This window comes from Dipodomys ordii, unplaced genomic scaffold, assembly GCF_000151885.1.
Source record: "Dipodomys ordii isolate 6190 unplaced genomic scaffold, Dord_2.0 Scaffold125, whole genome shotgun sequence".
Classification (NCBI taxonomy): domain Eukaryota; kingdom Metazoa; phylum Chordata; class Mammalia; order Rodentia; family Heteromyidae; genus Dipodomys; species Dipodomys ordii.
The window spans coordinates 1,840,595-1,867,228 of record NW_012267341.1 but is presented as its reverse complement, the minus strand read 5'-3'; the positions used below and the strand labels follow the sequence as shown (position 1 = coordinate 1,867,228).

General features: G+C 50.3%; 1 protein-coding gene across 1 annotated transcript in view; it reads left to right on the top strand.

The window, feature by feature from the left end:
• The window catches only part of Creb3l1 (cAMP responsive element binding protein 3-like 1), a 37,890-nt gene extending 18,642 nt beyond the window's left edge, over positions 1–19,248 (top strand). The window contains exons 2-12 of the mRNA XM_013029974.1: positions 3,310–3,538; positions 7,321–7,499; positions 8,564–8,642; positions 10,055–10,212; positions 10,791–10,940; positions 11,080–11,138; positions 11,296–11,364; positions 13,906–14,005; positions 14,716–14,842; positions 18,124–18,388; positions 18,532–19,248. Coding sequence (XP_012885428.1) covers positions 3,310–3,538; positions 7,321–7,499; positions 8,564–8,642; positions 10,055–10,212; positions 10,791–10,940; positions 11,080–11,138; positions 11,296–11,364; positions 13,906–14,005; positions 14,716–14,842; positions 18,124–18,388; positions 18,532–18,568 — 1,452 coding nt within the window. The 3' untranslated portion in view covers positions 18,569–19,248. The remainder of the gene's footprint in view (positions 1–3,309; positions 3,539–7,320; positions 7,500–8,563; positions 8,643–10,054; positions 10,213–10,790; positions 10,941–11,079; positions 11,139–11,295; positions 11,365–13,905; positions 14,006–14,715; positions 14,843–18,123; positions 18,389–18,531) is intronic.
• Positions 19,249–26,634: the final 7,386 nt, after the last annotated feature.

Genomic DNA, 26,634 nt, shown 5'->3' with positions numbered 1-26,634 from the left:
CGAACCCAGGGCCTCAGGCATGCAAGGCAAGCGCTCTACCACTCAGCCACCTTCCCAGCCCGCAGTTATTCATAAAGTTCTAAGATTGCTTTATACATTTGAAATTATTTCCAGAGAGAAGATATAACTTACAGTCACCTAGTATCTGTCAACCTCTGGAATGCTTTGTTAATGTTAAAATGTAACATTTGTTCTGTAACAACTATATGCCAGAGACTGTTGTAAATCTTCCTAATGGGGGGCAGGGATTCTAGGGTTTACTGTACTAGGGTTTGAACTCAGAGCCTAGCACTTGGCTAGGCTTGTTTACTTGGCTGGCACTCTACTACTTGAACCATACTTCTAGATCCTGCTTTTATTTGTGCAAATAAAGTCTCATGGACTCTTCTGCCTAAGATTGCTCTGAACCTAGAGCCTCTTTCCATCATTATATCAATACATGCATACACAGCCACACAGAACTGACATAAAAGTTTCACCAAGAGCTGGAAGCTGGTGTGTCCTGCCTATAATCCTGACTACTCAGAAGGATAAGCTCTAACGATCATGATTCCAGGCCAGCTCAGACAGAAAAGTCTTTCAGAGTTTATCTCCAACTACACACACACACACACGCACACACACACACACACACACACACACACACACGCACACGAAAAAGCCAAGAGACAATGCCTAAGCCCTGAGTTCAAGCCCTAAGACTAGCCTAGCCCAAAACCAACAACAACAAAAATTCCCTGGGTATTCAACTTCAAATGGGCAAGGCACTCTTGTATGTTCTACTCTTACTTTGCTCTTTTTGTTGTTGTTGTTGTTTTGTACCAGTCCTGGGACTTGAACTCAGGACCTGGGCACTGTCCCTGAGCTTTGTCTGAGTCTGTATCTGTGTGTGTGCACACACTCAAGGGTAGTGCTCTACTTACCACTTGAGCCACAGCTCCACTTCCAGCTTTTTGGTAATTTATTAGAGATAAGAGTCTCATAGATTTTTCTGACTGTGCTGGCTTTGAACCTTGATTCTCAGCTCTCAGCCTCCTGAGTAGCTAGGATTACAGGTAGGAGCCATCGGCGTGTGGATAGTCTGTTTTTTGTTTGTTTTTTTTTTCCCTTGGACTTTGGCCGTAAATCCTCCATGTCTTCACCTTTTTGGAAGCTGAAGAAGTTGGTCTCATGGAAGTCTAGTAGAATGTGGTCACCACGAGCAATGAGGAAAAGGGGGTAGAGAGAGAGGATGGGAGCTGTGGGAGGAAGAAGTAACGTATAATGTTCTATAGCTGCTCAGTAAGATAACTGTGCTGGACAACTAATTGTGTATTTCCAAATAACTAGTAGAGGGGTTGGGGGGTCAGCTCAGCAGAAGATTACCCGCCTGGTGAACGCAAGGGCCTGGGTTCGGTCCTCAGCTCTGGGGGAAAAAAAAAAACCTAGTAGAAAGGATTTGGAACACTCCTATCACAAAGACATGATGGATGTTTGAGCAGATGGCTGGGCTAATTACCCTGGAGTGTGGTCATATGTTTTGGTCACATGTATTGGAATGTCACACTGTACCCCATAAATATGTCCAAGGGTTATGTGTGAAAGTAAAAATTTTCTAAGTAGACTTCTAAAGATTCTGGTCATGACCCACTAAATTGATTTCATAATCCAATAATGAGTCATCACCCCCAGTCTGCAGAGTCCTGAGTCATACTGGAAGTATGTAGGACAGGATTTGAACCTCAGCAGCGGGCTCCAGAGCTTAAGCTCTTGGCATAAAGAATGCTTTGGGCCTGGTGTAGTGATGCACAGCTATAATTTCAGAACTTGGAAGACTGAGATAGGAAGATCACAAATTCAAAGCCAGGCAGGACAACAGTATTGGCTTCATAGAGATCCTTTCTCTTTAAAAAAAAAAAAAATCAAGCTGGGCTACAGTGGTTCACACCTGTAATCCTAGCTACTCAGGAAGCTGAGATCTGAGGATTGTTGTTCAAAGCCAGCCTGGGCAGGAAAGTCCATGAGACTCTTATGTCCAATAAACCACCAGAAAACCAGAAGTGATGCTGTGGCACCAGTGGCTCATGCCTGTAACCCTAGCTACTAAGGAGGCTGAGATCTGAGGATCGTGGCTCAAAGCCATCCCAGGCAGGAAACTCCATGAGACTCTTACTTCCAATAAACTACTCAAAAAAGCAGGAAGTGGTGCTGTGGCTCAGGTGGTAGAGCATGGACAGTGCCCAAGCTGAGTTAAAGCCAAGACTGGCAAAAAAAAAATCAGAAAATAAAGATAACACCATGTCATTAATACTCCCCTTGGGATATGTGCTTACCATTAGGGATAGTTCTTCTCTTAGTCTTCACTTCATCTTAGGCAGGTGGTGAGAGGGGCCTGGGACACACACTAAAGCTAGGTACAATATGACCAGCTCCTGGGATCCTGTCACTGGGGCCTGGGAGTCTGCAGAGCTCACTTGAGATCAATACTGGTGAGGGCAGAGGGGCTAGCAGAGGTGGCTGTGCTAATGGTGACCATAGAAAGGACCAGAGCTGCCAGGCGCAAGGTGGCTTACACCTGTAATCCTAGCTACTCAGGAGGCTGAGATCTGAGGATCATGGAGTGAAGCCGATCTGGACAGGAAAGTCTGTAAGACTCTTTATCTCCATCTAATCAGCAAAAGGCCACAAGTGGACCTGTGGCTCAAGTGGTAGAAAGGAAAGGAAAACAAAAAGCTAAGAGACAGAGCCACGGCCCTGAGTTCAAGCCCCAGTTCCAACACACACACACACACACACACACATGCACGCACACACGCACGCACGAGAGAAAAGAAAAAGAAAAAAAAAATGACCAGAGCCTGATGCTGGTGGGGAAATAGATGCATGGTGACCATACAATTTTTTTTTCTTTTTAAAAAGATATAATTGGGGCTGGGAAGGTGGCTCAGTGGTAGAGTGCTTGCCTCACATGTATGAGGCCCTGGGGTAAATTCCTTAGCACCACACAAACAGAAAACCAGAAGGGGCACTGTAGCTCAAGTGGTAGAGCGCTAGCCTTGAGCTGAAGAGCTGAGGGACAGCGCCCAGGCCCAGAGTTCAAGCCCCACAGCCAACAATATATATGTGTGTGTATATGTATATATACATATTTATTGTTATTATTAAGGTTGTTGTCGCATTTCTTAAGTCAGGTAAAGAGGACAATTCTTTTTGGACAATGTCACCCTTCCTTTGCTTTCCCCCAGTTGACAATGAGATATGAATGGTAGAGGAACAGGAATGAAGAGGTGACCACACTGAACCCCTCTCCTCCATTCCTCCCCATTCCAGCACTTTCCAGAGCACCTGGACCACTTCGTGGAAAACATGGAGGACTTCTCGAATGACCTGTTCAGCAGTTTCTTTGATGACCCTGTGCTGGGTGAGAAGAGCCCTCTGCTGGACATGGAACTGGACTCCCCCACGCCAGGCATCCAGGCGGAGCACAGCTACTCCCTGAGCGGGGATTCTGCGCCTCAGAGCCCTCTAGTGCCCGTTAAGATGGAGGACACCACCCATGGTAAGTGGGAGGGCCCAGGGGCAGAGCAGGCCCAGGGGCACCACAGGCCCAGAAGACCCAGGAGGGTGGACACTTCTAAGGGAGAAGAGAGATCACCTGTAGCCTAGGACTCCCACGGGGGCCACCCATAACCCTCAGGGCCGCCCAGTTCCCTACCTTTTGGATCTCTGAGCCACTTCTCAAAAGCAGGTTGTTTTGCTAATTCAGGTTAAAAAAAAAAAAAAAGTCGGGGCTAAGAACGTGGCTCAGTGGTAGAGTGCTTGCCTTGCATGCCTGAGGCCCTGGGTTCGATTCCTCAGCACCACATAAGCAAAAAGAAAAAAGCCGGAAGTGGTGCTGTGGCTCAAGTGGTAGAGCGCTAGCCTTGAGCTGAAGAGCTCAGGGACAGCGCCCAGGCCCAGAGTTCAGGCCCCACGAACGGACCCAAAAAAAAAAGTCATTCACAAAGTGTGATTCTCAGACCATCAGCAGGGAGCAGCCACTGGCTAAGTGTGGTTGGGACCTGCCTGTAATCTCAGCTCTCTGGAGGCTGAGCAGGATTTCCAGGTCAGCCTGAGATACAAAGAAAGAGACCCTTTTTTTTTCTTTTTTTTTTTTTTGTCATTTGTGGGGCTTGAACTCAGGACCTGGGCACAGTCCCTAAGCTCTTTTGCTCTCAGCTACTGCTCTACCACTTTGAGCCACAGTTCTACTTCCCGTTTTCTGGTGATTAATTGAGATAAGAATCTCATGGACTTTCCTGCCCAGGCTAACTTGGAACCATGATCCTCAGATCTCAGCTTCCTGAATAGCTGGGATTACAGGCATGAGCCACCAGCACCAGGCAAGAGACAGGTGAAAAAAAAAAGCCTAGCCCTGTGGAATCAGATTTCCAAGCAATTCTGGAGGTGCGGGCTGGGAATGTGGCTAAGTGGTAGAATGCTTGTCTAGCATGCATGACGCCCTAGGTTCGATTCCTTAGTACCACATAACAGAAAAAGCCGGATGTGGTGCCGTGGCTCAAGTAGTAGAGTGCTAGCCTTGAGCATAGAGAGACTCAGGGACAATGCCCAGGACAAGATAGAAAGAAAGAAAGAGAGAGAGAGAAAGGGAGGGAGGGGAAATTTTGTGTGTGTGTGTGTGTGTGTGTGTGTGTGTGTGTGTGTGTGTGTGTGTGTTGGTCCTAGGGCTTGAACTCAGGGCCTAGGAACTATCCCTGAGCCTTCTTCTCAAGGCTAGTACTCAACCATTTGAGCTACAGCTCCACTTCTGACTTTTTAATTGGAGATGAGGGTCTCAAGAACTTTCCTGCCTGGGCTGGCGCCGAACCCAGATCTTCAGATCTCAGCCTCCTAAGTAGCTAGGATTATAGACACGAGCCACCACCACCTAGTTTTGAATGAGTTTCTTAATTCTTTCTTCTGTTAAATGGGAAACAGTAGTTGTTGGCCACTAAGTGAGCATCAGGGTCTTAGACATGCTGTGTGCAGGAATCTGAGCTATCCTTGAAGGGCCCAGAGCTTGATCATGAGCAAGACTGGCACCCCTACCATAATAGATTTTTATGTGTCTCCAGGGTTTGTGGCTGCCAAGGTCCCAGCTGCTTACTGAGCACTGGCCTCAGCGAAGCTTCTAGATCTTTAGCCCTGAGCTGGGGAAAGGCTTGGGTGTGGAGTGTAACCCTCCTCTGGCCCACTGGGAGGTTCTCCATCCACTCCACTAAGCTACTCCAGAACCTCTTTAGCCACGCCAGTTCTTTTTTTTTTTTTTTTTGCCAGTCCTGGGACTTGAACTCAGGGCCTGGGTGCTGTCCCTGAGCCTCTTTGTGCTCAAGGCTAGCACTCTCCACTTGAGCCAGGGTGCCACTTCTAGCTTTTTTGAGTAGTTTATTGGAGATAAGAGTCTCACGGGAACTTTTCTGCCAGGGTTGGCTTCAAACCGCAATCCTCAGATCTCAGCCTCCTGAGTAGTTAGGATTACAGGCGTGTGCCACTGGCGCCCCGCCCCATTTCTATTTTTAAAGCAATTTGTCTGTGGCCCTTCACAGGGGCAGCTTCCCGGAGGCCAGCAGCCTGGCCCTATAATTTGGGGAAATTGTGGGCATTCTGGGACATGAGGGTAGCCTCTAGCCCTTGGCACTCAGGCTTCTAGTAGGGTGCGGCCTGGCCTCTGAGATGGGATCAGAGGAATCACTGACCTCTCTCTCGCCCTAGTGAGTCCCAGAGCCTCCTCCAGACCTCCCCAGCCTGCTGTCTCCAGCCGCCACTCACTGCGGCTTCTCTTCATCCAGGCAGGGAGGGCTAGCATGGTCAGGGGGTGGGGTGGAAGGCTGTAAGCATCCACAGAAAAGGATGGTGCCAGAGAGCCCTGTGGCCCTGGGGAGGCCAGAGGACCTACTAGGTGGGTAGAAGTGAACTCTGCCCTGGGGACCCTTGAGCACCCCTCCCCCTCCCGTCCTCCACATGCCTCCCAGGGCCCCACAGCCTGTAGCTCTGGCTGTGTCCTTCCAAACTGACCTCTACTAAGTTTCTCCTCTCCATCCTTGCTGTCTGCCTTTGTTCAGGCGTCATCCTCTCTTGCCTGGACCATTTCTTTTAACAGCCTCTGATGGCAGGTCTCCCTGCCTCCATCTTCTCCTTCCCAGACAGAAGGATCTCTTTCAAAATTATGAATTTGTGCATATTCAAATTCCATCCCTGGAGCTAGGCGCTTGTGGCCCATGTGTGTAATCCTAGCTACTTAGGAGACTGAGATCTGAGGATTGGGGTTCGAAGCCAGTCTGGACAGAAAAGTCCATGAGACTCTTATCTCCAATAACATACTGAAAGAAAAAGAGAAAAGAAAACATCCTTACCTTTGGGTAAAGTCACAGTTCCAGGCCAGGTCCAAGGCCATGCCATCATGCTGCCTGCTGGTTCTCTCTCCCTTTCTCTGTTTTTTTTTTTGTTTGTTTGTTTGTTTTGGTTTGGGGGGTCTTTTGGGGAGGAGAGGGTTATGGGTTTTGTTGTTATTGTTGCTGGGCTGGTCATGGGGCTTGAACTCTGGGCCTGGGCGCTGTCCCACAGCTCTTCAGCTCAAGGCTAGTGCTCTACCATTTGAGCTACAGCGCCATTTCCAGTTTTCTGGTGGTTAATTGGAGATAAGAGTCTCAGAGACTTTCCTGCCCTGGCTGGCTTTGAAGAGGGATCCTCAGATCTCAGCCTCCTGAGTAGCTAGGATTACAGGCGTGAGCCACTGGCGCCGGCTCCTATGTTTTATTTTTTAAAGACAGCGTTTGTTGTAGAGCCTCAGCCAGCTTTCATGGTGCCCTCCTCCCACCTTAGCCTGTGGAGTGCTGGGATTGCAGGTATACAACACCACAGCCACTCCCCTGGCCTCTCTGACTCCATCTTCCAAACCCCTGAGTGTTCCCTTCCGTACTGGATCCCCAGCACCTGGGGCAGTGCTCAGCAGATGTTTATGGAATAACAATAACTATCTTCACACTCGCTGCCATTTTGTTGAACATTTGCTTCTTGTCCAGCACCAGCAACTTGCTTGAGGTCACACAGCCAGGCTGGAGGGTCCATGTCCAGCGTCCCAGCCCAGTCCCTATACTGCTAAATGGAGAAGACACCCTCACCTCTCCTGCTTCTGCCCAGACTGCCCTTCGACCTCACCAGGGTCCCCATCTCTCCTTTCCACCTCCAGGTGTACCCTAGCACCTCTCCATAATCCTTTCCAGATCAGCTGCCAGCAAGCAGGAGGGGGCCTGAGCTGTGTCTCAGAGTCCCCTGAGCCTGGGTTACTGCCTTTTTCCACAGACGTGGAGCATGGTGCTTGGGCACTGGGTCACAAACTGGCAATCATGGTGAAACAGGAGCAGAACCCAGAGCTGCCTATGGACCCTCTGGCCGCCTCCTCAGCCATGGCTGCTGCTGCTATGACCACCACCCCTCTGCTGGGCCTCAGCCCCTTGTCCAGGCTGCCCATCCCCCACCAGGTGAGCCTGGGACTCAGAAGCCAAGGGAGGAGGGCTGGGGCGGGCTGTGCAGCTCTGTGAACAAGGGAACAATGCCAACCTCAGGGCTGAGGGTTAGCAGTACCAGGCCAGGCCTCTGCCTCCCTGCTGGTTGCCCTTTGCCTTCCTACAATGGATACAAACTGCGGCGCCCTCAGGGTGAGCTGGCTGCATCTGAGTAAGAGTAAGATGGCACCAGGAAGGGCTGGACATTGGAGGGCCAGTTAGGATCTCAGAGATGGAGCTTTTCTCAGAGCTTCAGGATTTTAAGGAAGGAAGGGGAATACAACATGCAAATACAAAAAAATGATGTTACAAAAAAAAACAGAAGTGGAGTTGTGACTCAAGTAGTAGAGCACCAGCTTTGGATGTCAAAGCTTAGGGATAGATCCCAGGCACTCAGTTGAAGGCCCAACACACACACACACACACACACACACACACACACACACACACATACAGTAAGACCCTATCTGGAAAACAAACTAGAAACAAAACAAAAAGACAGGGAGATGTGGCTCAAGCCCCAGGGCACTTGCCTAGAAGGGAGAGGCCCCAAATTCCATCCACAGTACTGTCCCCACCCAGAAAGAAAGTCTGATGCCATCAGTCCCTTGCTTAAAACCCACTAAGCCATCTCCTTGTCTCCCACCAAGTAATCCCTCCTTTTATCTACTGTTTCCACTCATTGGTCAGCTACTGTTTGCCAGACAGCACCTCAGATTCTCATGGCATCCACATAGCAACACCAAAGTGACCTTCACCATTAGCCCAGGGTCAGCCTCCACCAGGAGGCCTGGTCTTAGAGGCCATAGAAAACCTCCTCCTCTGAGCTTAAGTTCTGAACTGTACTACTTGGCCGCATTTTCTCCTCTTGAGTGTAGCTTGGCTTTTCCAAGCATGAAGCTTTACCTCTCTTCCCCTCTTGCTGCACCCAGCACCCCCAAGCCCAGTTACCTCCCTGACTATAGGGCAGAAACACCAGCCTCTGGGAGGGAGGTAGACTGGAGGGGCAGTGGATGGAGCTGGAGCTGTCTCTTTTCCAGGCTCCAGGAGACATGACTCAACTGCCAGTGATCAAAGCAGAGCCCCAGGAGGTGAACCAGTTCCTTAAAGTGACACCAGGTGAGTGGGTGCAAGGCTCTTTTCTCCTCCACTATTGGTCTAGCCCACCAGTGTCCTTCAGAGTCCTGACTTCTGAACCAGACATCCTCCCCCACCTACTTTCCATCCACTCATGCTCCCTCTTCTGTATCGAGTGCCCCCTTACTGCATCTGTGACTACCATTACTGTATCTACATTCTCTCACCCTCCTGATGTCCGTTCATTAGCTGAAGCCCACTCAATAGTCGTCCATTATCCATCCGTCATCCACTGTTTAGCCATCCAACCAACCATCCATCATCTACCCACTCATCCATCCATCCATTATCCATCTAGATCATCCATCTGTCCACCCATCTAATCACCTATTCATCATCAAACTAGAACCTACTGGACAGCATCATCTAGTCTGAGGCACTAAGAAAACAGAAGGACAGTAGACTAAAGAGTTTCCAGGATCATCACGGGCAAACCACCAATTAATTACACAGCAGCAACCCAGGGTAGTTTTGTGAGCTCATTTGCAGACCAGACAAGAGAAGGAGACACAAGAGTTATTTGGAGTTGGCCGTAAAGGGAACCGATAAGGGAAGCTTTCCAATCTAGCGGGCCTCCCAGTGTCTGAGCTCCGGGTCCTCGGTTGAGCCTGGACTCCAGGCACCTCTTCCATATACCCGCAGAGTGGCAATCTTCCTGCCAATGCCATGGTGGAAGATGGCATCCCTCCATCCTGCTTTGCTGAAATCCCAGCGCCTGCTCTTCCCTAACACGGGATACGGAAACCCTGAGTGGTTATGGCTCCCTATTTCAAGGTGGAAGGAAAGGAGAGATTGCTGCTTCCTCAGCCTGAGCCCCGTGGGTCTGCTTTAAGACCCTAATTACCTCTCAGTGCCGGTGGCTCTTGGCTGTAATCTTAGCTGCACAAGAGACTGAGATCTGAGGATTGTGGTTCAAAACCAGCCCAGACAGCCAGCCAGACAAAACTATGAGACCCTTATCTCCAATTAACCAGCCCCCCCTCAAAAAAAGCCATCAGTGGAGATATGGTTCAAGGGATCGTGTGCTAGTCTAGTGTGAAGAAGCTAAAGAATAGCACCTAGTCCCTGAGTTCAAGCCACAGTACTTGTACAAAAAAAAAAAAAAAGAACTTGACTTCAGTGCTTACATAGCTGGGACTTAAAAGCCCCAAATCCTGTGAAGCTAGAGGTGGGGGAGAAACCATTGGGGTACCCACATGAAGGACAAAAGGACAAGAGCTGGCCCATTGCTCTCAGAGCTGAGCCATCCTTTGTCTGTGGTGTCTGCTCCCCTCCCCCACCCCGCACAGCCCCGTGGCGGTGTAAGGAGCCTAGGGGCCCCCGCTGAACTCACCCTGTCACAATGTTAGAGCGGGGACACAACCCTGCTCTAACCTGTCCCCTTCTCTTCCCAGAAGACCTGGTACAGATGCCTCCGACGCCCCCCAGCAGCCACGGCAGTGACAGCGATGGCTCCCAGAGTCCCCGCTCTCTGCCCCCCTCCAGCCCTGTCCGGCCCATGGCCCGCTCCTCCACGGCCATCTCCACCTCCCCGCTCCTCACTGCCCCTCATGTAAGGAGCTGGGGGTGGGCTGATCCTAATCCGGAGCTGTTGAGGAAATCCCTCTACTGTACTGATCGTGGGGAGGGTTAGGGAGCTCCAAGGCTGATCCTCACTCCCTCCTCTTCCCACCAGAGTTTAGGGAGTTGCCTCCCTGGAAAGTATAAAGACAAGGCCCCAGGAGATCCCCAAAGCTTAGACGGTCCCCAGCACCAGGATTGGAACTTGATATGCCTGGGCTTTAGAGGGATTACCCAGGCTGCTGCCAAAGTTTATAGTCAGAGGACAACAAAGCACAGGCCCCTGAGCCTTGGGGATGGGGCCTAGAAAGGTGCTGTTTAGGGACATATGAGCTTTGAGAATTCTAGGACAGTATCCAGGGCACCCTCCCCAACAATGCCCTCAGTGTGTCCCTGTATTCAAGCCCCATTTTAGCAGTTGCTACTGTGTTACCAGATTGAACTCCAGGGCACACACATACCCTCCCCCCACCCTCAGGAAGAATCTAAGTAAGGCTCAGGGAGTTACAGTGCACAAATCGTACAGGACACAGCTTAAATCTGAACCCAGGACTATCCTGCTTCCTACAGAAATTGCAGGGGACATCGGGGCCACTGCTCCTGACCGAGGAGGAGAAACGGACCCTGATCGCCGAGGGTTACCCCATCCCCACCAAGCTGCCCCTCACCAAAGCAGAGGAGAAGGCCTTGAAGAGAGTCCGGAGGAAAATCAAGAACAAGGTAAAGCCTGAAACACCCCTCCCTACCCTGGGGCTTTGAAGGATTTTCTGATGGGTTGGGGTGGGGGAGGTGAAACTGGAGGGGAGCAGGAAGTGGATATGTGGCGATAGTAACCCCCATTTTGGACCTTCCCATCTAGATTTCTGCCCAGGAAAGCCGGCGTAAGAAGAAAGAGTACGTGGAGTGTCTAGAAAAGAAGTAAGCGTCCTGGAAGGGGTGGAGCCTGGACCTAACCCTCTCTCATGGGGCACTAGACACAGGGAATGGGGGTAAAGGGAGTAGAATCATGATTGGTGGGGCCAAGGAGCAGCACTTGAACTCTGACCCCCCACCCACACCTGTTTGGCCTCTCCAGGGTGGAGACATTTACATCAGAAAACAATGAGCTGTGGAAGAAGGTGGAGACGCTGGAGAATGCCAACAGGTGAGTGGCAACATGAGTGCCCTCCTTGTACCCTGGCTCACCGTAGCCCGCCCTCTGGCTCTGCCCAACTTTAGGAGCTGGGAGGCAGGAGAAGTTCAGCAGGATACCCCCAAAACAAACCCTGTAGCCCAGAGCCTCCTACGTCCTAGCTCTCCATGCCTTCCCAGACTTCATCGCCTGCCCAAGACACTGCACACCTGTAGTGTGATGCTTGGGTGAAATGATATAGAGCAGAAATTCCCCAGGTGTGGTCCATAGACGCCCCTTTGTGCGCACGCGCGCGCGCACACACACACACACACACACACACACACGCACATCAGCATCCCCTAGGAATGTTTGTTCTCAGACCTTGAGCAGAGTCTATTGAGAAAACCCTTGGGGAGGTCCCAACAATCTGTTTTAACAAGTCTGCAGGTAACCCACTGCTTCCTAAGGCGTAAAATCTGTGTGTGTCTGTGTGTCTGTGTGTACCAGTATCTTGGCTTGAACTCAGGGTCTCAAGCTCTTGCTTGCTTTTTTTTCTCTTAGCTAGTACAGGACCACTTGAACCACGCCTCCAGTCCAACTTTTAAGTTTTCTTTCTGTTTAATTGGAGAGAAGAGTCTCTCAGATTTGCCCTTGCTGGCTTTGAACTGAGATCCTCGGCTCTCACCTTCCTGAGTAGCTAGGATTATGGACAGGACCACTCAAAGCTACTCAGGGCCACTTCTCCCCATCAGTTCTGTCTGGAAACTTGTAAGAAATACAGAATTTCATGACTCTCCCCAGTCTTTCTGGATCAGATGCTGCATTTGAACAAGAACCTTGAGTGGGTTTACATGCACAGTTAAGTTTGAGAAACTTAGTGTCAGAATGTTAGTGTCAATTGACCAGAGAGGCAGGCAGATCATGAAATCCAGGACAGCCTGGGCCACAGAATGATCTTGTGCCTGTCTCAAAACAAAAATGGAAGAGAGAGAAGGAGGGAAGGAAGAAAGAAAGAATTTAAAAAGAAACACTAGTATAGTACCTGGCATGTAGCATCAAGTCACAGCTCTAGGTTCTTGTCCCATTCTTCCATTTTTGTGATTTTAGGAGGTTGTGAGACCGCTAGGCTCCAATTTTTTTTTTATTTTTTTGTCAATAGAGGCTGTTAGAAGCTTTATTCATAGGTTCAGTTCTGAAGTGGTGCAATTAAAGGGCCTAGCACAATGCTGGAGATTTTAGAATGCTAAATCCGTATTTATTTCTTTTCCCTTTTTTATAATTATTCCAACGTTTTCTTTATTCTTTTTCCTAATGGTACTAGGGCTTGAACTAAAACCCTCCAGCTTATTAGCCAGGTACTCTGCCACCAGAGCCAGGCCTCCAGCGCCTGTTCTAAATTCTTTTTTTTGTTTTGTTTTGGTTTTGGTCCCTGGTTCTGGACTTGAAGAGCCTGGGCACTGTCCCTGAGCTTTGTTTGCTCAAGGCTAATGCTCTACTTCCTGAGCTACCTGAGCTCTACTACCTGGTGGCTAATTGGAGATAAGAGTCTCACAGACTTTTTTGCTTGGGCTGGCTTTGAACCAAGATCCTCAGAACTTAGCCTCCTGAGTATCTAGGATTACAGGTGTGAGACACCTGAACCTCACTCTAAATTCTTAATAGTGCCCAGCCATGAGTTCAGGGTAGGTCTGGAATAATATTTTTCTGAGAATAATCACAGTAAGAAGACAGCCTAGCATACAGTAAAAGTCCAGACTCTCTTCTTTTCTTCCTTTTTGTGCCATAGCTTCTCAGTGGGATCCAGCCACTCCTCTAACTGGCCTGGAAAATCCCCCCTTCCTCTACCGCCAGCTGGGCAGGAGAGAGGAGCCCTCACACCTCACCTCTCTACCTCTTGCCCCAATAGAACCATTGGAGCTATTTCGCCACCTGCTGTTCACTCTTGGAACTGCACCAGCCTGCTAGATGCAAGAGAGCAATGATACTTTAAAAAACAAAACTCTGTGTGTGTTTACCCAGAGGATTCCAGTGTTGGGTGAGACCCAGTCTTTGCCCTCAGGGAGCCCACAATTAGCAATGGAGACTGACAGGCAAATAAACGATGGTTACAAGTGTTGTGATAACAGCAATAAAATTAACATAAACAAGAAGTGCCATTTACTGGTGGAATTACCAGACACTGGGCTAGGCTTGCCCATGTGAGCTAAGAATGCTGTGGACTGCAAAGGAGGGAAAGTCAATATGGCTGTGGTGGATATCTTCCCTGAGTTGGGGCCAGTCCCCCGCCCCCGCCCCCATTGCGTCTTCCTTGGCTACGTTGTATCCCAGGGCACCTCTGAGCTCCCACAGAGTAACCAAGCTATCCACTCTCAGGCAAGCCACAGATGCCTCAGCCTTACTAGAGAGCCGCCAAGCGGGAGGTGACCTTTTCTGTCTTGACTGAATGAATGGGGAACTGGCATAGAGGCCAAGTCAGGAGCTATCCAGGATCCCCATCCTGGGAAAGAGCCCCAGGAGGCAGAGATGGCTGCTAGGTTGGAGTCTCCTCAGTGACCACTGCGCCCTCCTTAGGACCCTGCTCCAGCAGCTGCAGAAACTCCAGACTCTGGTCACCAGCAAGATCTCCAGACCTTACAAGATGGCTGCCACCCAGACTGGAACCTGCCTCATGGTAGGTGCCATTCCCCCAAGCACAAGCCCATGGAAGGACAGCTCTTTCCTAGGCTGGTTTTCTAGGAAGGCGGGCTAAGCTTTGGTGGATTGTGGTGCTCTGGCCTTCAAAGATTTCGGCCTTCTTCATTATACAACACAAGGCCCTACAACATTTCCTATACTGGGTGTGCAGGTTGACCCCTGATGACCCCAGCCAGAGGTAGGTCCCATAGGGAGGTGGCTTCTGCAGGCCTGATGGACCAGGGGAGATGCAGGGAGGTCTGGATATGCATCGTTCTTTCTGGATAATCCTGAGCTAATCCCTAGACACCCAGAGTATGGCTCAGGCCTCTGCTTCTCTCCTCTTCCCTTCTGGCTGAGCACAGCTGGCCTCTAAAATCCTAAGGGATGAGACCTACTTGGGGCTCCCCAGCTCTCAGTCTCTCCTTTCTCCCTTCTGAGGCTACGCCCCCCCTCCTAGATCCTAGCTGTGATCCCCATATCTCCCCAACCGGGTTCTTCCTTTCCTGACTCCTTCACCCAGTAGATAATAACCTCTCCTTGGTACTCTGGCGCCCTCTCTAGTCCAGTGGGGTGGCTTGTGCAGCCTCCACCTGCTCCCCTGAGGCCAGATCTCTTGAAGCTGCTGTGGGAGAAGAAGTGGGGGAACTCGCCAGCCAGGCAGCCCCTCCCTGTCCCACTTCTAATGGCCAGTCTGTCCACTACCAGGTGGCAGCTCTGTGCTTCGTTTTGGTGTTGGGCTCCCTTGTGCCTTACCTCCCTGAGTTCTCCTCTGGCTCGCAGACTGTGAAGGAAGACCCCATTGCCACTGACAGTGTCTACACAGCCAGTCAGAGTGAGTACCTCCAGCTTCTGGGCAGAAGCCATGTTCGGAGTTGGCCTCATCCTCTCCCATCTCCTCATTTTGTTGATGAGACTGTGATTTGTTCAATGTTAATGGTAGATTTGGGACCAGGACACAAGGCTCCTGCTCCCTGCTCCACCTCTCCAAGAGCTTCAGAAATCACTGGGAGGAGGTGGGCTTATGTACTAAAAAGAATGCTCTAGATCAGACCTACACAGATGATTATGGCAGTGGTTATATGCATTCACTCAGCAGCATGAATAGTTCACTACTGGGACAGCAAATGAGTTTCAACTCAACACCATTTCCAGTAAAATGGTAGCTATCTGAAGCACTGTGCGAAGAAAGCTTCTGAGCCAGGTGCTGGTGGCTCACACCTGTAATCCTAGCTACTCAGGAGGCTGAGATCTGAGCATCACGGTTCAAAGCCTGCCCCAGCAGAAAAGTCCCTGTGAGATTCTTATCTCCAGTTAACCACCAGAACACAGGAAGTGGCACTGTAGCTCAAAGTGGTAGAGTGCTAGCCTTGAGCAAAAGAGCTCAGGGACAGGGTCCAGGCCTCAAATTGAAGACCTACAATTGACAGGAAGGAAGGAAGGAAGGGAGGAAGGAAGGAAGGAAGGATTCTGAGGTCGCTGGTGGCTCACATCTGTATTCCTAACTAATCAGAAGGCTGAGATATGAGGATTATGGTTTCAAGCCAGCTCAGGCAGAATAATCTGTGAGACTCTTATCACCAATTAGACAGCAAAAAAAGCTAGACTTGGAGGTATGGCTCAAGTGGTAGAATGCCAGCCTTGAGCAGAAAAAGCTAAGGGAAAGAGTGAAGCCCTGAGTTCAAGCCCCAGTACCAACACACACATACATACACACCACCACCACCACCACCACCACACTAGAAAAACTCTGAGGCAGTACTCAGCACCTACAGGAAGGGGACCCCTGGCAAAGGAGGGGTGGTCATGGTGGGGGTTCAGATACTTGCTCTCCCGGTGTAGTACTATGAGATCCAGTGGTTCCGAACATGGAGCTTTAGATTGTCTCAGCTAGCGCTGCCATTTGCTGTGTGACCCTGGGCATGCATCTTAAGCTCTCTAAGCTTGAATTTCTGGAAAACAGGGGCAGCCCTTCCTAAATATGATTGTGTGGGAACAGAGAAAAGCTGGCACGAACTAAGGGAGCGCACTCCCTCCCTTCTGGAAGATCCCAACAAGAAAGAAAAGCCCCATTACATCTGTGGTAAAGGGAGAGCCAGGGTAGCAACAATAGGCAAAGGATACTTCAGTTAGACCTATAGAAGAACTTCCAGGCTATCTATCATTTTCTAGGAGCACGTATGAAGCATGACAGGAGGAGGAGGAAGAGGAAACAGATGGGAGGTTCAGACAGAGAGGAAAACAGGGTGGGGTTTCTAGAAGGATGAAGAGTGCATGGAGGATGAGCCAGACCCTGAGGGCCTGGAAGGGAGAAAGTAAACCAGGGAGGAAGAGGAAGGGAAGAAGGGGGAAGGAGGAGGGGGTTAAGGATGAGAAGCCTTGAAGGAGAGGGGGATGGCTGCTGGGGGGGGGGGCAGCAGGGATCAAGGCCACATAGCTGCTCTTCCAAACCTAAAGAACCCATGAGAGAGGAGATGGCTGCCATGGCGTAGGGCTGAAGGACAGAGCCAGTGAGAGGAAGTGGAGCAGGAAGGAGCCTGCAGTGAATGTAGCCCCTCAGGCTGGTGTCTAGGCAGGGCCAAGAGGTGGGCATGGCTGAGGAAGGGGAGCACTCTGGAAATCAGCAGGCTGATTTCCGGAGCTGGTGCCTTGCACAATATCAGGAAGACCTTCCAGACAAACTTTTAGATCATGGAGGATGGATGGAGAGGGTGGGTGGAAGCCTACGGCAGATCCCAGAGCTGGGAAGTCCTGGGTTTCTGCAAGGACTAGTACAGAACAACTCATCCTGGAGCCTTGACTACCTGCTCTGGGAAGCAGAGCTAAAGAATTACCAGCTGGGCATGGTGGTTCACATCTGTAATCTTAGCTACTCAGGAGGCTGAGATCAGGAGGATCATGGTTGGAGACCAGCCTTGCCAGTTAGCAAGACTTCATCCCAACCCATAAAATGCTAGAAAGGGTTGTGTGTACCCATCATCCCAGCTTTGCAAAATATAAACAGGAAGGAAGCATTAATAGAATTGTCTGGGTGGTCATCCTACAGGTGGTCTGTAGGGGGCGTCACTGGGGGTCATCCTGGGGGGTCACTGGCTACTAAGCCAGCCCAGGCATAAAAATGAGATCCTATTCAAAAAATGACTCAAAAGCAAAAAGAGCTGATAAGTGGTAAAACAACAGCCTAGTAATGACAAGGCCCTGAGCTCAAACTAGTACTGTCTCCCCTCCCCGCAAAAGAAATCTCATTGAAGTTCTGTAAAATTTTACTGGGGCTGGGGGTTTAGCTCAGCAGAAAAATGCCTGCCTACCAAGCGCAAGGCCCTGAGTTCGGTCCTCAGCTCTGGAAAAAAAAAATTACTAATTTGATGTGGATTTATGAGCCTTATATAAATGCTTGACACATGGCAAGTGCCCAACAAATTTTTATCTCTGTGTGTGTGTGTGTGTGTGTGTGTGTGTGTGTGTGTGTGTGTTGGTAAAAGTACTTGAACTCAGGGCCTGGGTGCTGTCTTTACTGTCTGTATTTTGCTCAGGGTTGATCTTCTACCACTTGAGCCATAGCTCCACTTCTGACTTTTTGGGGGGTGGTTAATTAGAGAAAAAAATACTTATGAACTTTCCTGCCCAGGCTGGTTTTAAACAGTAATTCTCAAATCTCAGCCTCCTGAATAGCTAGGATTACAGGTATGAACCACCAGCACCCAGATTAAATGTTTATTTTCTTGATTTCTCCAAAGGACAAACTAGAACCTAGAATGGGGAAGACTCCAGGTCCCCCAGAAAGTAAACAGTAGGGGTGGGATTAGAACCCAGTTCTCTGTGCCCAAAACATTTTCTGAGCTAGCCCTTTTACTAACCACAGTTTCAGTCACTTCCCCTATATGGTCCCAATATCGCCATTTGACAGATCAGCAAAACTGAGGCTCAAAAAGATCAAAGCAAAATATATGACTAGCCTGAGGTTACACAGCCAAAAAGGGATAGAGCTGGGGCTCAGATCCAGACCTGTAAGATCTCAGAGCCTGTGTCCTTCACTACTGGGCCATGACTGGCCAGACTGAGGAGAGGGGGCACACTTGAGGGGTACCTGGGGCTCACCCTGCCTCTCCTCCCCAGTGCCCTCCCGAAACCTCCTGTTCTATGACGATGGGGTGGGCTCCTGGGAAGAAGGCCATGGAGCCCTGCTGCCTGTGGAACCCCCAGAAGGCTGGGAGATCAAGCCAGGGGAGCCAGCAGAGCAGCGGCCCCAGGACCACCTGCAGCATGACCACCCGGACAGCACCCACGAGACCACAAAGTACCTGAGTGAGGCCTGGCCAAAGGACAGCGGCAATGGCACCAGTCCCAACTTCTCCCACACCAAGGAGTGGTTCCAAGACAGGTGAGCGTGATCCAGGGCTCCCCCTGACCCCTGTCACCCTGAGCTCCCAGGCCCCAGTCCTCCCTGGGTCTAGTTCAGCTGCAGATCACCTGCAGAAAGAGAGGGCTTGCTCTGGTCAAACTCATCCTGTCTTCTCTCTCCAGGGATCTGGGCCCCAACACCACCATCAAACTCTCCTAGGCTGATCCAAGACTCAGGACACAGGACGGACCCCTTGGCACCCAGAAGAGACGTTCTCTGGCTCACTGACCCCAATCCAGCTTGTACCCCTGCCCTGGGGCTTCCTACTCCAGGAGAAGGGCTCTGCTTCTCCCCAACCCTCCCCAGCCCATATGGCGGCTGGGGCCTCTATGTGCCCCCAGTATTTGGACTGTTCCCTTGGGCTAACCACTCTGTTCCCCCCTCCCCCATCCTACAACCATCCGTCCTCAGATAAACCACTCACTGGTACCCCCCCCATTAAACTCCCACCACCACAGCCCCCTGCTCCTCCTCATACACACACACACACACACACACACACACACACACACACACATGCACACACCCCATCCCACCTCCCACTGTACAGAGACCAAGAACAGAAATTGTTTGTAAATAATGAACCTTATTTTTTATTATTGCCAACCCCCTAAGATATTGTATTTTACAAATCTTCTTCCCACCGTCTCCTTCCCTTGTTTTATATTTTACGAAGTCAGTGCGGGCTTTGCTCTTCCCTGGCCTGGCACAGAGGGCATCACCCCTACACACATACACACACAGACCCTCTCCTGGCCTTTCCTGCCACTGCTGCCCAAGTTGCTGGGCCTTTTTAATTGCCAGACCGCTCCCTTCCACTAGCTCAGCACATGCTTTAAGAAGGCAAAATTTAAAAAAAAAAAAAATGCAGCATCAATTCCTGACTTTGTTCCTTTCTTCATGGTGCAGGGATGGTGGGAGGGAGGAACAGGGAAGGGAGGAGGGTACGCATCTTTTATGTTCTAGTGAGGGGTAGAATGGGAAGGTGTATTGGCTGGGCTCCCTCGTCCAGCCCTGCACAGAGCACAAAGGAGGCCAAGAAATCTGCTGGATTCCCCTACCTCTAGGCCATCCCTCACCTCTAGTGTTGCTGTGCATGGAAGCGGAAAGCTCTATAAGCCAGGGTCTTGGTCTTCCAAGACTCCAACTGTGAGCCAGGTACTGTGTTCAGCATTTCCTATGTTCTGCTGGACTTAGCCCTCCTAAAATCTGTCAATTTCTTAGCGTTAGTCTCCTTTTCCTCTTCTGCCTTAAGGCACACACTTCAGATCAAAGTGTGGCTGATGTGGTGAGGCCACCAAAGACCCAGCTAATCAGGAGGCGGAGGAAGATCCCTTGAGTCCAGGGGTGTGTAGCCAGCTTATGCATCATATTGAGATCCCCCCCCCCATCTCAAAAACAAACACAAGGCTGTATTTGAGTATTGGCATTGTCATTTGCTAAACTGTTGTGTGGCAGTCAAGGTTTTTATATGGCCTCTGAAATTCCCACCCTCCACTGTACACACCCTGTTTATCTCTCCTAGAGTTTATGCACTTCTTTTTTTTTTTTGTCGGTCATGGGGCTTGAACTCTGGGCCTGGGCACTGTCCCTCAGCTCTTCAGCTCAAGGCGAGCGCTCTACCACTTGAGCTACAGCACCACTTCCGGTTTTCTGGTCGTTTATTGGAGATAGAAGTCTCAAGGTCTCTCCTGCCCGGGCTGGCTTTGAACCGTGATCCTCAGATCTCAGCCTCCTGAGTAGCTAGGATTACAGGCGTGAGCCACCAGCGCCTGGCGAGTTTGTCCACTTCTAAGGACAAAAGTAGAGTTGTTGCTGGTGTGGTAGCTTACACCCATTACCTTAGTACTTCTTCAGAACAGGAAGATCGGATGTTCTGGACCAGCTCTGGCTACATAATGAATTCTAGCCTCGCCTGGGCTATACCATCTCACAAAACAAAAAATAAAAAGTAAGACATTCTGCAGATGTGTTTAAGGTTCCAAATTCGTTGATTTTGAGTTCACCAAAAAAGAGGGATGAAGCTGGTTACTGATAACTCATCCCTGTAATCCTAGGTATGCACTATAGCTAAGGATGACAGTTGAAGCCAGCCAGAGCAGGAAAGTATTGAGACTCTTATCTTCAATAAACTACTCAGAAAAAGCTAAAAGAGGCTCTGAGCCCAAGTGGTAGAGTAACTAGCCTTAAGAAACGAAACAAGCCTATAATCCTAGCTACTCAGGAGGCTGAGATCTGAGGATCGAGGTTCAAAGCCAGCCCAGGCAAGAAAGTTCGTGAAACTCTTATCTCCAATAAACCACCAGAAAACCAGAAGTGGCACTGTAGCTCAAGTGGTAGAGCGCTAGCCTTGAGCTGAAGAGCTAAGGGACAGCGCCCAGGCCCAGAGTTCAAGGCCCACAACCGACCAAAAAAAAAAGAAAAGAAACAGGACTGGGTACTAGTGGCTCATGCCTATAATCTTAACTATTCAGGAGGCTGAGATCTGAGGATCACAGTTCAAAGCCAGCCTGGGCAGGAAAATATGAGGCTTATTGTTTTTTTCCCGGGGGCTGTCCCTCAGCTCTTCAGCTCAAGAATAACACTCTACTACTTGAGCCATAGCACCTGTCTTTTCCTGCTTATGTGGTGCTGAGGAATCGAACCCAGGGCCTCAAGCATGCAAGGCAAGCACTCTACCACTGAGCCACCTTCCCAGCCCCTATGAGATTCTTTTATCTGGAGTTAACTAGCAAAAAGCTAGAAGTAGAGGACAGAGCACTATCCTTGAGTGAAAAAGCAAAGTAAGAGTGTTAGGCTTGAGTTCAAGCCCCAGTAGGAGCATGCGTGCACACGCACGTGCCCACACACGCATGCACGCACGCACACACACTACTTACCAAATTTAATTAGAAACCCCACTTGTTCCACCCCGACAAGGACTACTTCTTTCAATTTTGCACCCAGCTTGTCTTCCTCTCATGCTGGTGCTGATAAAGAATATGGTCCTTCCACAGATCTAATAAAGGTCCTGGGGAGCCACAGAGTAAATATTCATCTGCCAGCTCGGCAGGGGGTTCGAGCCCATTAGCTGATGCCACAGGTGACCAGAAGAATTGTCACCAGGCTCTCACATCAAATTGGCTATGGGATTCAAGAGCCAGCACAGAGCCCAGGAGGACCTGTTAGGTGTTGCCCCCGGAGCCCTGGGTTGGTTGGGGAAAACCATCCCAGAGAGAGGGATTGTGGCAGGAAGAATAGATTTGGAGAGAAGCAGCAGTGTTGAGCTGAATGCATCTGGCACTGGAGCTGCCTGGGGGAAGTATCAGAATAAAATACAAAGACCAGGGAAAAAGGGCTCCCAACTGAAGTCAGGAAGCCATCAGCAATCCCAATGTTAGAGGCTTGGCCTGCAGATGGAGGAAGAAGGGAAGATGACCAGTAAGGATGGGAGAAAGGAAATCAACACAAAGCAGAGGAAAGGAACAGTAGGAAAGAAATGATGGAGCAGGCAGCTTTCAGGCCAACTGGGGTAGCCTGATACCATGTAAGAGGTTGGGGAAGATGAGAAGACAAAGGAACAAGGTCACCAGTGACCTTGGCAGGAACCATGGATCAGGGGTGAGGGTGGGGGGGTCAAGGTGACAGAGGAGAGGACAAAAGGGACAGGCCAAGGATAGAGGTGCACTCACTGATGGAACTCAGTGCTCTGGGAACAGAGGGAAATCTAGGCAAATTCAAGAACAGTTTGGGGCTGCTTTTGGGAAGAGAATATTGACTGAAGATATTTATAGAAGACAAAGAGACAGTAGGGGGGAGACCGTGGGTGCCACAAGGAGAGAAAATAAATGAGAGGTGATGGGTAGATGTGAGATCTGGGGAGCAACTGGACAGATCCATTTGGACTGGAGGGGCCTGGACAGAATGACAGGGCAGGAAACTGAGAGACCCCCGCTATAGTACTGTGAGGTATGGGGTGGAGCAATGGAGAGAGGTGGTATGAGAGCTGAATTAGTGGGAGAGAGTCAGGTGCCAGTGGCTCATGCCAGTAAGAATCCCAGTTTGAAGCCAGCCTGGGCAGAAAAGTCCATGAGATTCTTTTTTTCCTTTTTTTTTTTTTTTTTTGCTATGGGACTTGAACTCTGGGCCTGGGCACTGTCCCTGTGCTCTTCAGTTCAAGCACTCTACCACTTCAGCCACAGCACCACTTCTGGTTTTCTGGTGGTTAATTGGAGATAAGAGTCTCTCAGACTTTCCTGCCTGGGATGGCTTTGAACCACAATCCTCAGATCTCAGCCTCCTGAGTAGCTAGGATTACAGGTGTGAGCCACAGACACCTGGCTTCCATGAGATTTTTATCTCAGTTAACCACCAAAAAGCCAGAAGTGGAGCTGCAGCTCAAGTGGTAAAGTGCTAGCCTTGAGCAAAAAAGTTAAGGGACAGCCAGGTGTCAGTGGCTCTACACCAGTAATCCTAGCTACTCAGGCGGCTGAGATCTAGGATAGTGGTTCAAAGCCAGCCTGAGCAGGGCAATACATAAGACTTTTATCTCCAACAAACCACCTGTCCCCTTTCCCCCTCCCCCCCAAAAAAGCTGGGTGTAAATCTATGACTGAAGTGATAGAGTGCTCACCTAAAGCAAAAAAGAACTCAGGGACAGCACCCAAGCCCTGAGTTCAAGGTCTGGTACCAGTATTAAAGTAAAAAAAGAAAAAAGAATGAGAGAAAGAGAGAGAGAGAGAGAAAGAAAGAAAGCAGAAAAGAAAAATGAGAAAGCATCCTCTTCCATCTTGTGCTAATAGTGCTCCAAAGAGACACAGCTCTTGGATGGAATGGAGCACTGTTTTGTACCAGGCATTGGAGAGAGACCTTTGCATACCCCAATTAGGAACAGAAATAATCCCAAGGGAAGGATAATTTTACAGGTGAAGAATGTGAGATGCAGGCTGGGGGCTGGGGTGGGTGGAGCTTAGTGGTAGAGCTCTCATCTAGCATGTTCAGAGCCCTTGGTTTGACTCTCTGCACTTCCAAAAAGGAAGAGAGAGAGAGAAAAAAAAGACAGAGACAAAGAAAGACAAGGAAAAACTCAGGTAAAATGACTGACCAAGGTCACACAACTAAGGGTCAAAGCTATCTATGAACATGGGCCTCTTTTTGGCTCCCCTGCTCCTCCTTCCCCCACTCTAGATGGCTGCCTGAGATCCCTGAGCACTGGGTTTCCTAGAGCAGCCTTGGCTCCAGGGTGGTCCCCCTAGGGATTGCAGCCCATCCCAGGCTGTCTCCCCTCCCCTAGGCTACACAGGTAATACTACCACCTCTGTGGGCTATATGCCACTGCCTCTAGAAGGGCCCAGTGCATCCCCCGCAGTGAAGCTGGAGGCTCCACACTCCACTGTTAGCCTGGCAGCCTTCTATGCCAACAGCACATGTGATAGCTTTTATGGTGCCAAGTCACCCTGCTCAGATTGCCACAACAAACCCTTTGTTACACCTGGAAAACAAAGCTCTGGAAACAGAGGGGGTGTGGGGGAGGCAGGACTGGGAGGAAGCCTGCAACAGGGAGAGCTGTGGTTCCAAGCCCAGAAAGATCACATGACCCACCTGAGCCCAACTGTGCACTTTTCTGAATTAGGTAGCAGGTACCCCTCGGGTCTTCCTGAGTCAAACTACAAAGAGTTCCAAGAAAACCCTGGGTTGCTTGGCCAGCAGAATGGCAGTTGAGAGGGCTCTGAGGTCTATCCGTGCTGCACTGGCTTGTGTGATCTCAGCGGATTACTCCAATCCTCCTCATCTCAGTGTCCTCCTCTGGAAAATGGTAACCACCCCGCTAAAGTAGCTACGAGGTACCAATGAAAGCCTGTAGGTAAACCTCTTAGTACCAGATCAGTAATGCACTAAACCTTTCAAAGACATAAGTGATTGTTTTCTAAGCCCATGGGCTGGAGACAGGAGTGTGCTACAGCTGCAGAGGTGGGGAGGGCAGCAGAGATGCGGGGAGGGGGGTGTCTCTTTTTCTCCCCCTTCTTCTTGGAAGACGAAAAGAGCCACAGTGAAAAAGATAAGCAATCAGCAGCTGGCTCTGAGCAGGGAGGGGTGAGCATGGAGGAATGAAGCTTCAGTTTTAAAAGGACTGAGAGGAGAGCTCCACAGGGAAGAACTAAACAAAAACCCAACCTGGGAACCCAGCAGCTAAGCAGCTGGTGAACGGATGTCAAATCCAGATAGAACTACCATAATTCATGGTGTAGGAGGCTACTCAGGGCCAGGATGCTTGGAAATAAAAGCCAAGAATCTTAGGACAGTCCCAGGGTAACTAGGGTGGAGAGCGGGGACTCTTAAGCACCCAGCCTCCCACCCCTAGTAGTGGGGACTTAGCTTTGAAGGAGAAACTGTGCCTAGGAAAGCTGAATTCCATTCAGGCAATGGTGGTCAGTGGAAGGAGGGAGGCTGAATTGAAGCAGACCTTTGGGATTTTACAGATGAATGAGAGAGAAGCAAGCAAACGCTGTCATGGCTGCCAAATGGTGGATGGAAAAGGACATGAGATCTGGTACCCAAAGGTCTGGATTTAAAGCCTGGCCCTATCACTGACTGCTCAAGCCAACCTAGGTACATAAATCACTCCAATGACATCGCCTCACATTCCTCTGTAGCATGGAGGAAGCGATCATATTTATCACCCAGGGTAGTGGTGAGAATCAAATGAGACACGGCTACTGTTAGAGTGTGAAAGAAGGGGTGCCCCAAGAGAAGCCCAGGAAGTCATCGTGGGACCCAAGGAGGAGAGAGCTCTTGAACTGGAGTATGAGGGAAGGTGACATGGAGGAGGTGGTTCCGGAGCTGGGTTGTGAAGAGGATGATGAGCGGGTTTTCTTTCCACAGGCAGTGGGTACAACCTGAGCAAAAGCATGGAGGACAGTCACAGTCAGATTCAAGACACAGACTGAACCACACGTCTGGGACAGAGGCCACTGTGGGCCGGAAGTTCTCCTAGAAGGCAAGGAAACTTTAGGAGTCTCAGGATTTGAAGTCCATGAGCAGGAGGAGCCAATCTAGATGATGCCATACAGACCTGATGCCAGTTCTCAGAGTGAAATTGCACTGAAGGAAAAACAGTGAATGAGACAGAGATGGGGTGCAGGAAAATCACGGCAAGCTAAGGTATCAGGCAGCCATTTCATACTTCAGGGGATCGTACGTGCTATGGTCAAAGGTGGACTTCAGAAAGATGAGCCTAGGCCATGACTAGGAATTAGATCTGAGAACTCAACCAGGATCCCACTCCAATGAAGATGTAAGAACACCCCAAGAGGGCTGGGAATGTAGCTTAGTAGTAGAATGCTTGCCTAGCATGCATGAAGCCCTGGGTTCGATTCCTCAGTACTATATAAACAGAAAAAGCTAGAGTGGCACTGTGGCTCAAGTGGTAGAGTGCTAGCCTTGAGCAAAAGAAGCTCAGGGACAGTGCCCAGGTCTTGAGTTCAAGTCCCAGGACTTGCAATATTTAATAATAATAATAATTTAAAAAAACACCACAAGAGTCCATAGGGATCTTGGCAGAAGAGGGGAAAATCCAAGAGGGACCCCAAGAAGGTCTCTACTCTTTCCCCTTGACACTGACTTCTTTTTCCTCATCTGCTTCATCTGCCCTAAGAGGCTGCTTCTAGCTTCTGAAAGACTCTGAGCCTCTAGCATGGAGGATCTCCCACAAGCCGAGGGGTTCTAAACTGCACATGCAGCCCGGTTCCACCAGGGCCCCAACTGGGCCCCTTCTGAGAACTGATGGAGAGAACTCTAGGTCTAGCTCCGCGCTCCCTGCATTCAGATCTTTCCTTCCTGGGCATGTATGTTTCCCTTCCTGTGCCCCTTAGCCAAATCCAATTGCATTTCTAAACCCCCGTGGCAAGGACCGGGTTAAAGCTGGCTCATGTCACCGCCTCTGGCCTTCCTCCCCCCCCCTTCCCCCGCCCCCCCGTCCCCCTCCACCTGCCCGGGGCTCGCGGTAAGCAGCAAATACCAAAGCCGGAAAACGCGGGACGGAGCGCAGGGGGAGGTGAGGGGTGGCATCTCAGCCGCTGAGTGACGGGCGGGCGGGGCGATGATTGGCAGCTGCCAGCGCACGCAGCCAGTCCCGGTGCGGGGGTGGGGGCCCCCGAAGTGGGGGCCGGAGCAGCGCCCCGAAGCTCGGCCTCGCACCTAAGCTGGGTGGGTGCCCGCGCGGCGGGTGGGCCGGGCTCGCCCCCTCC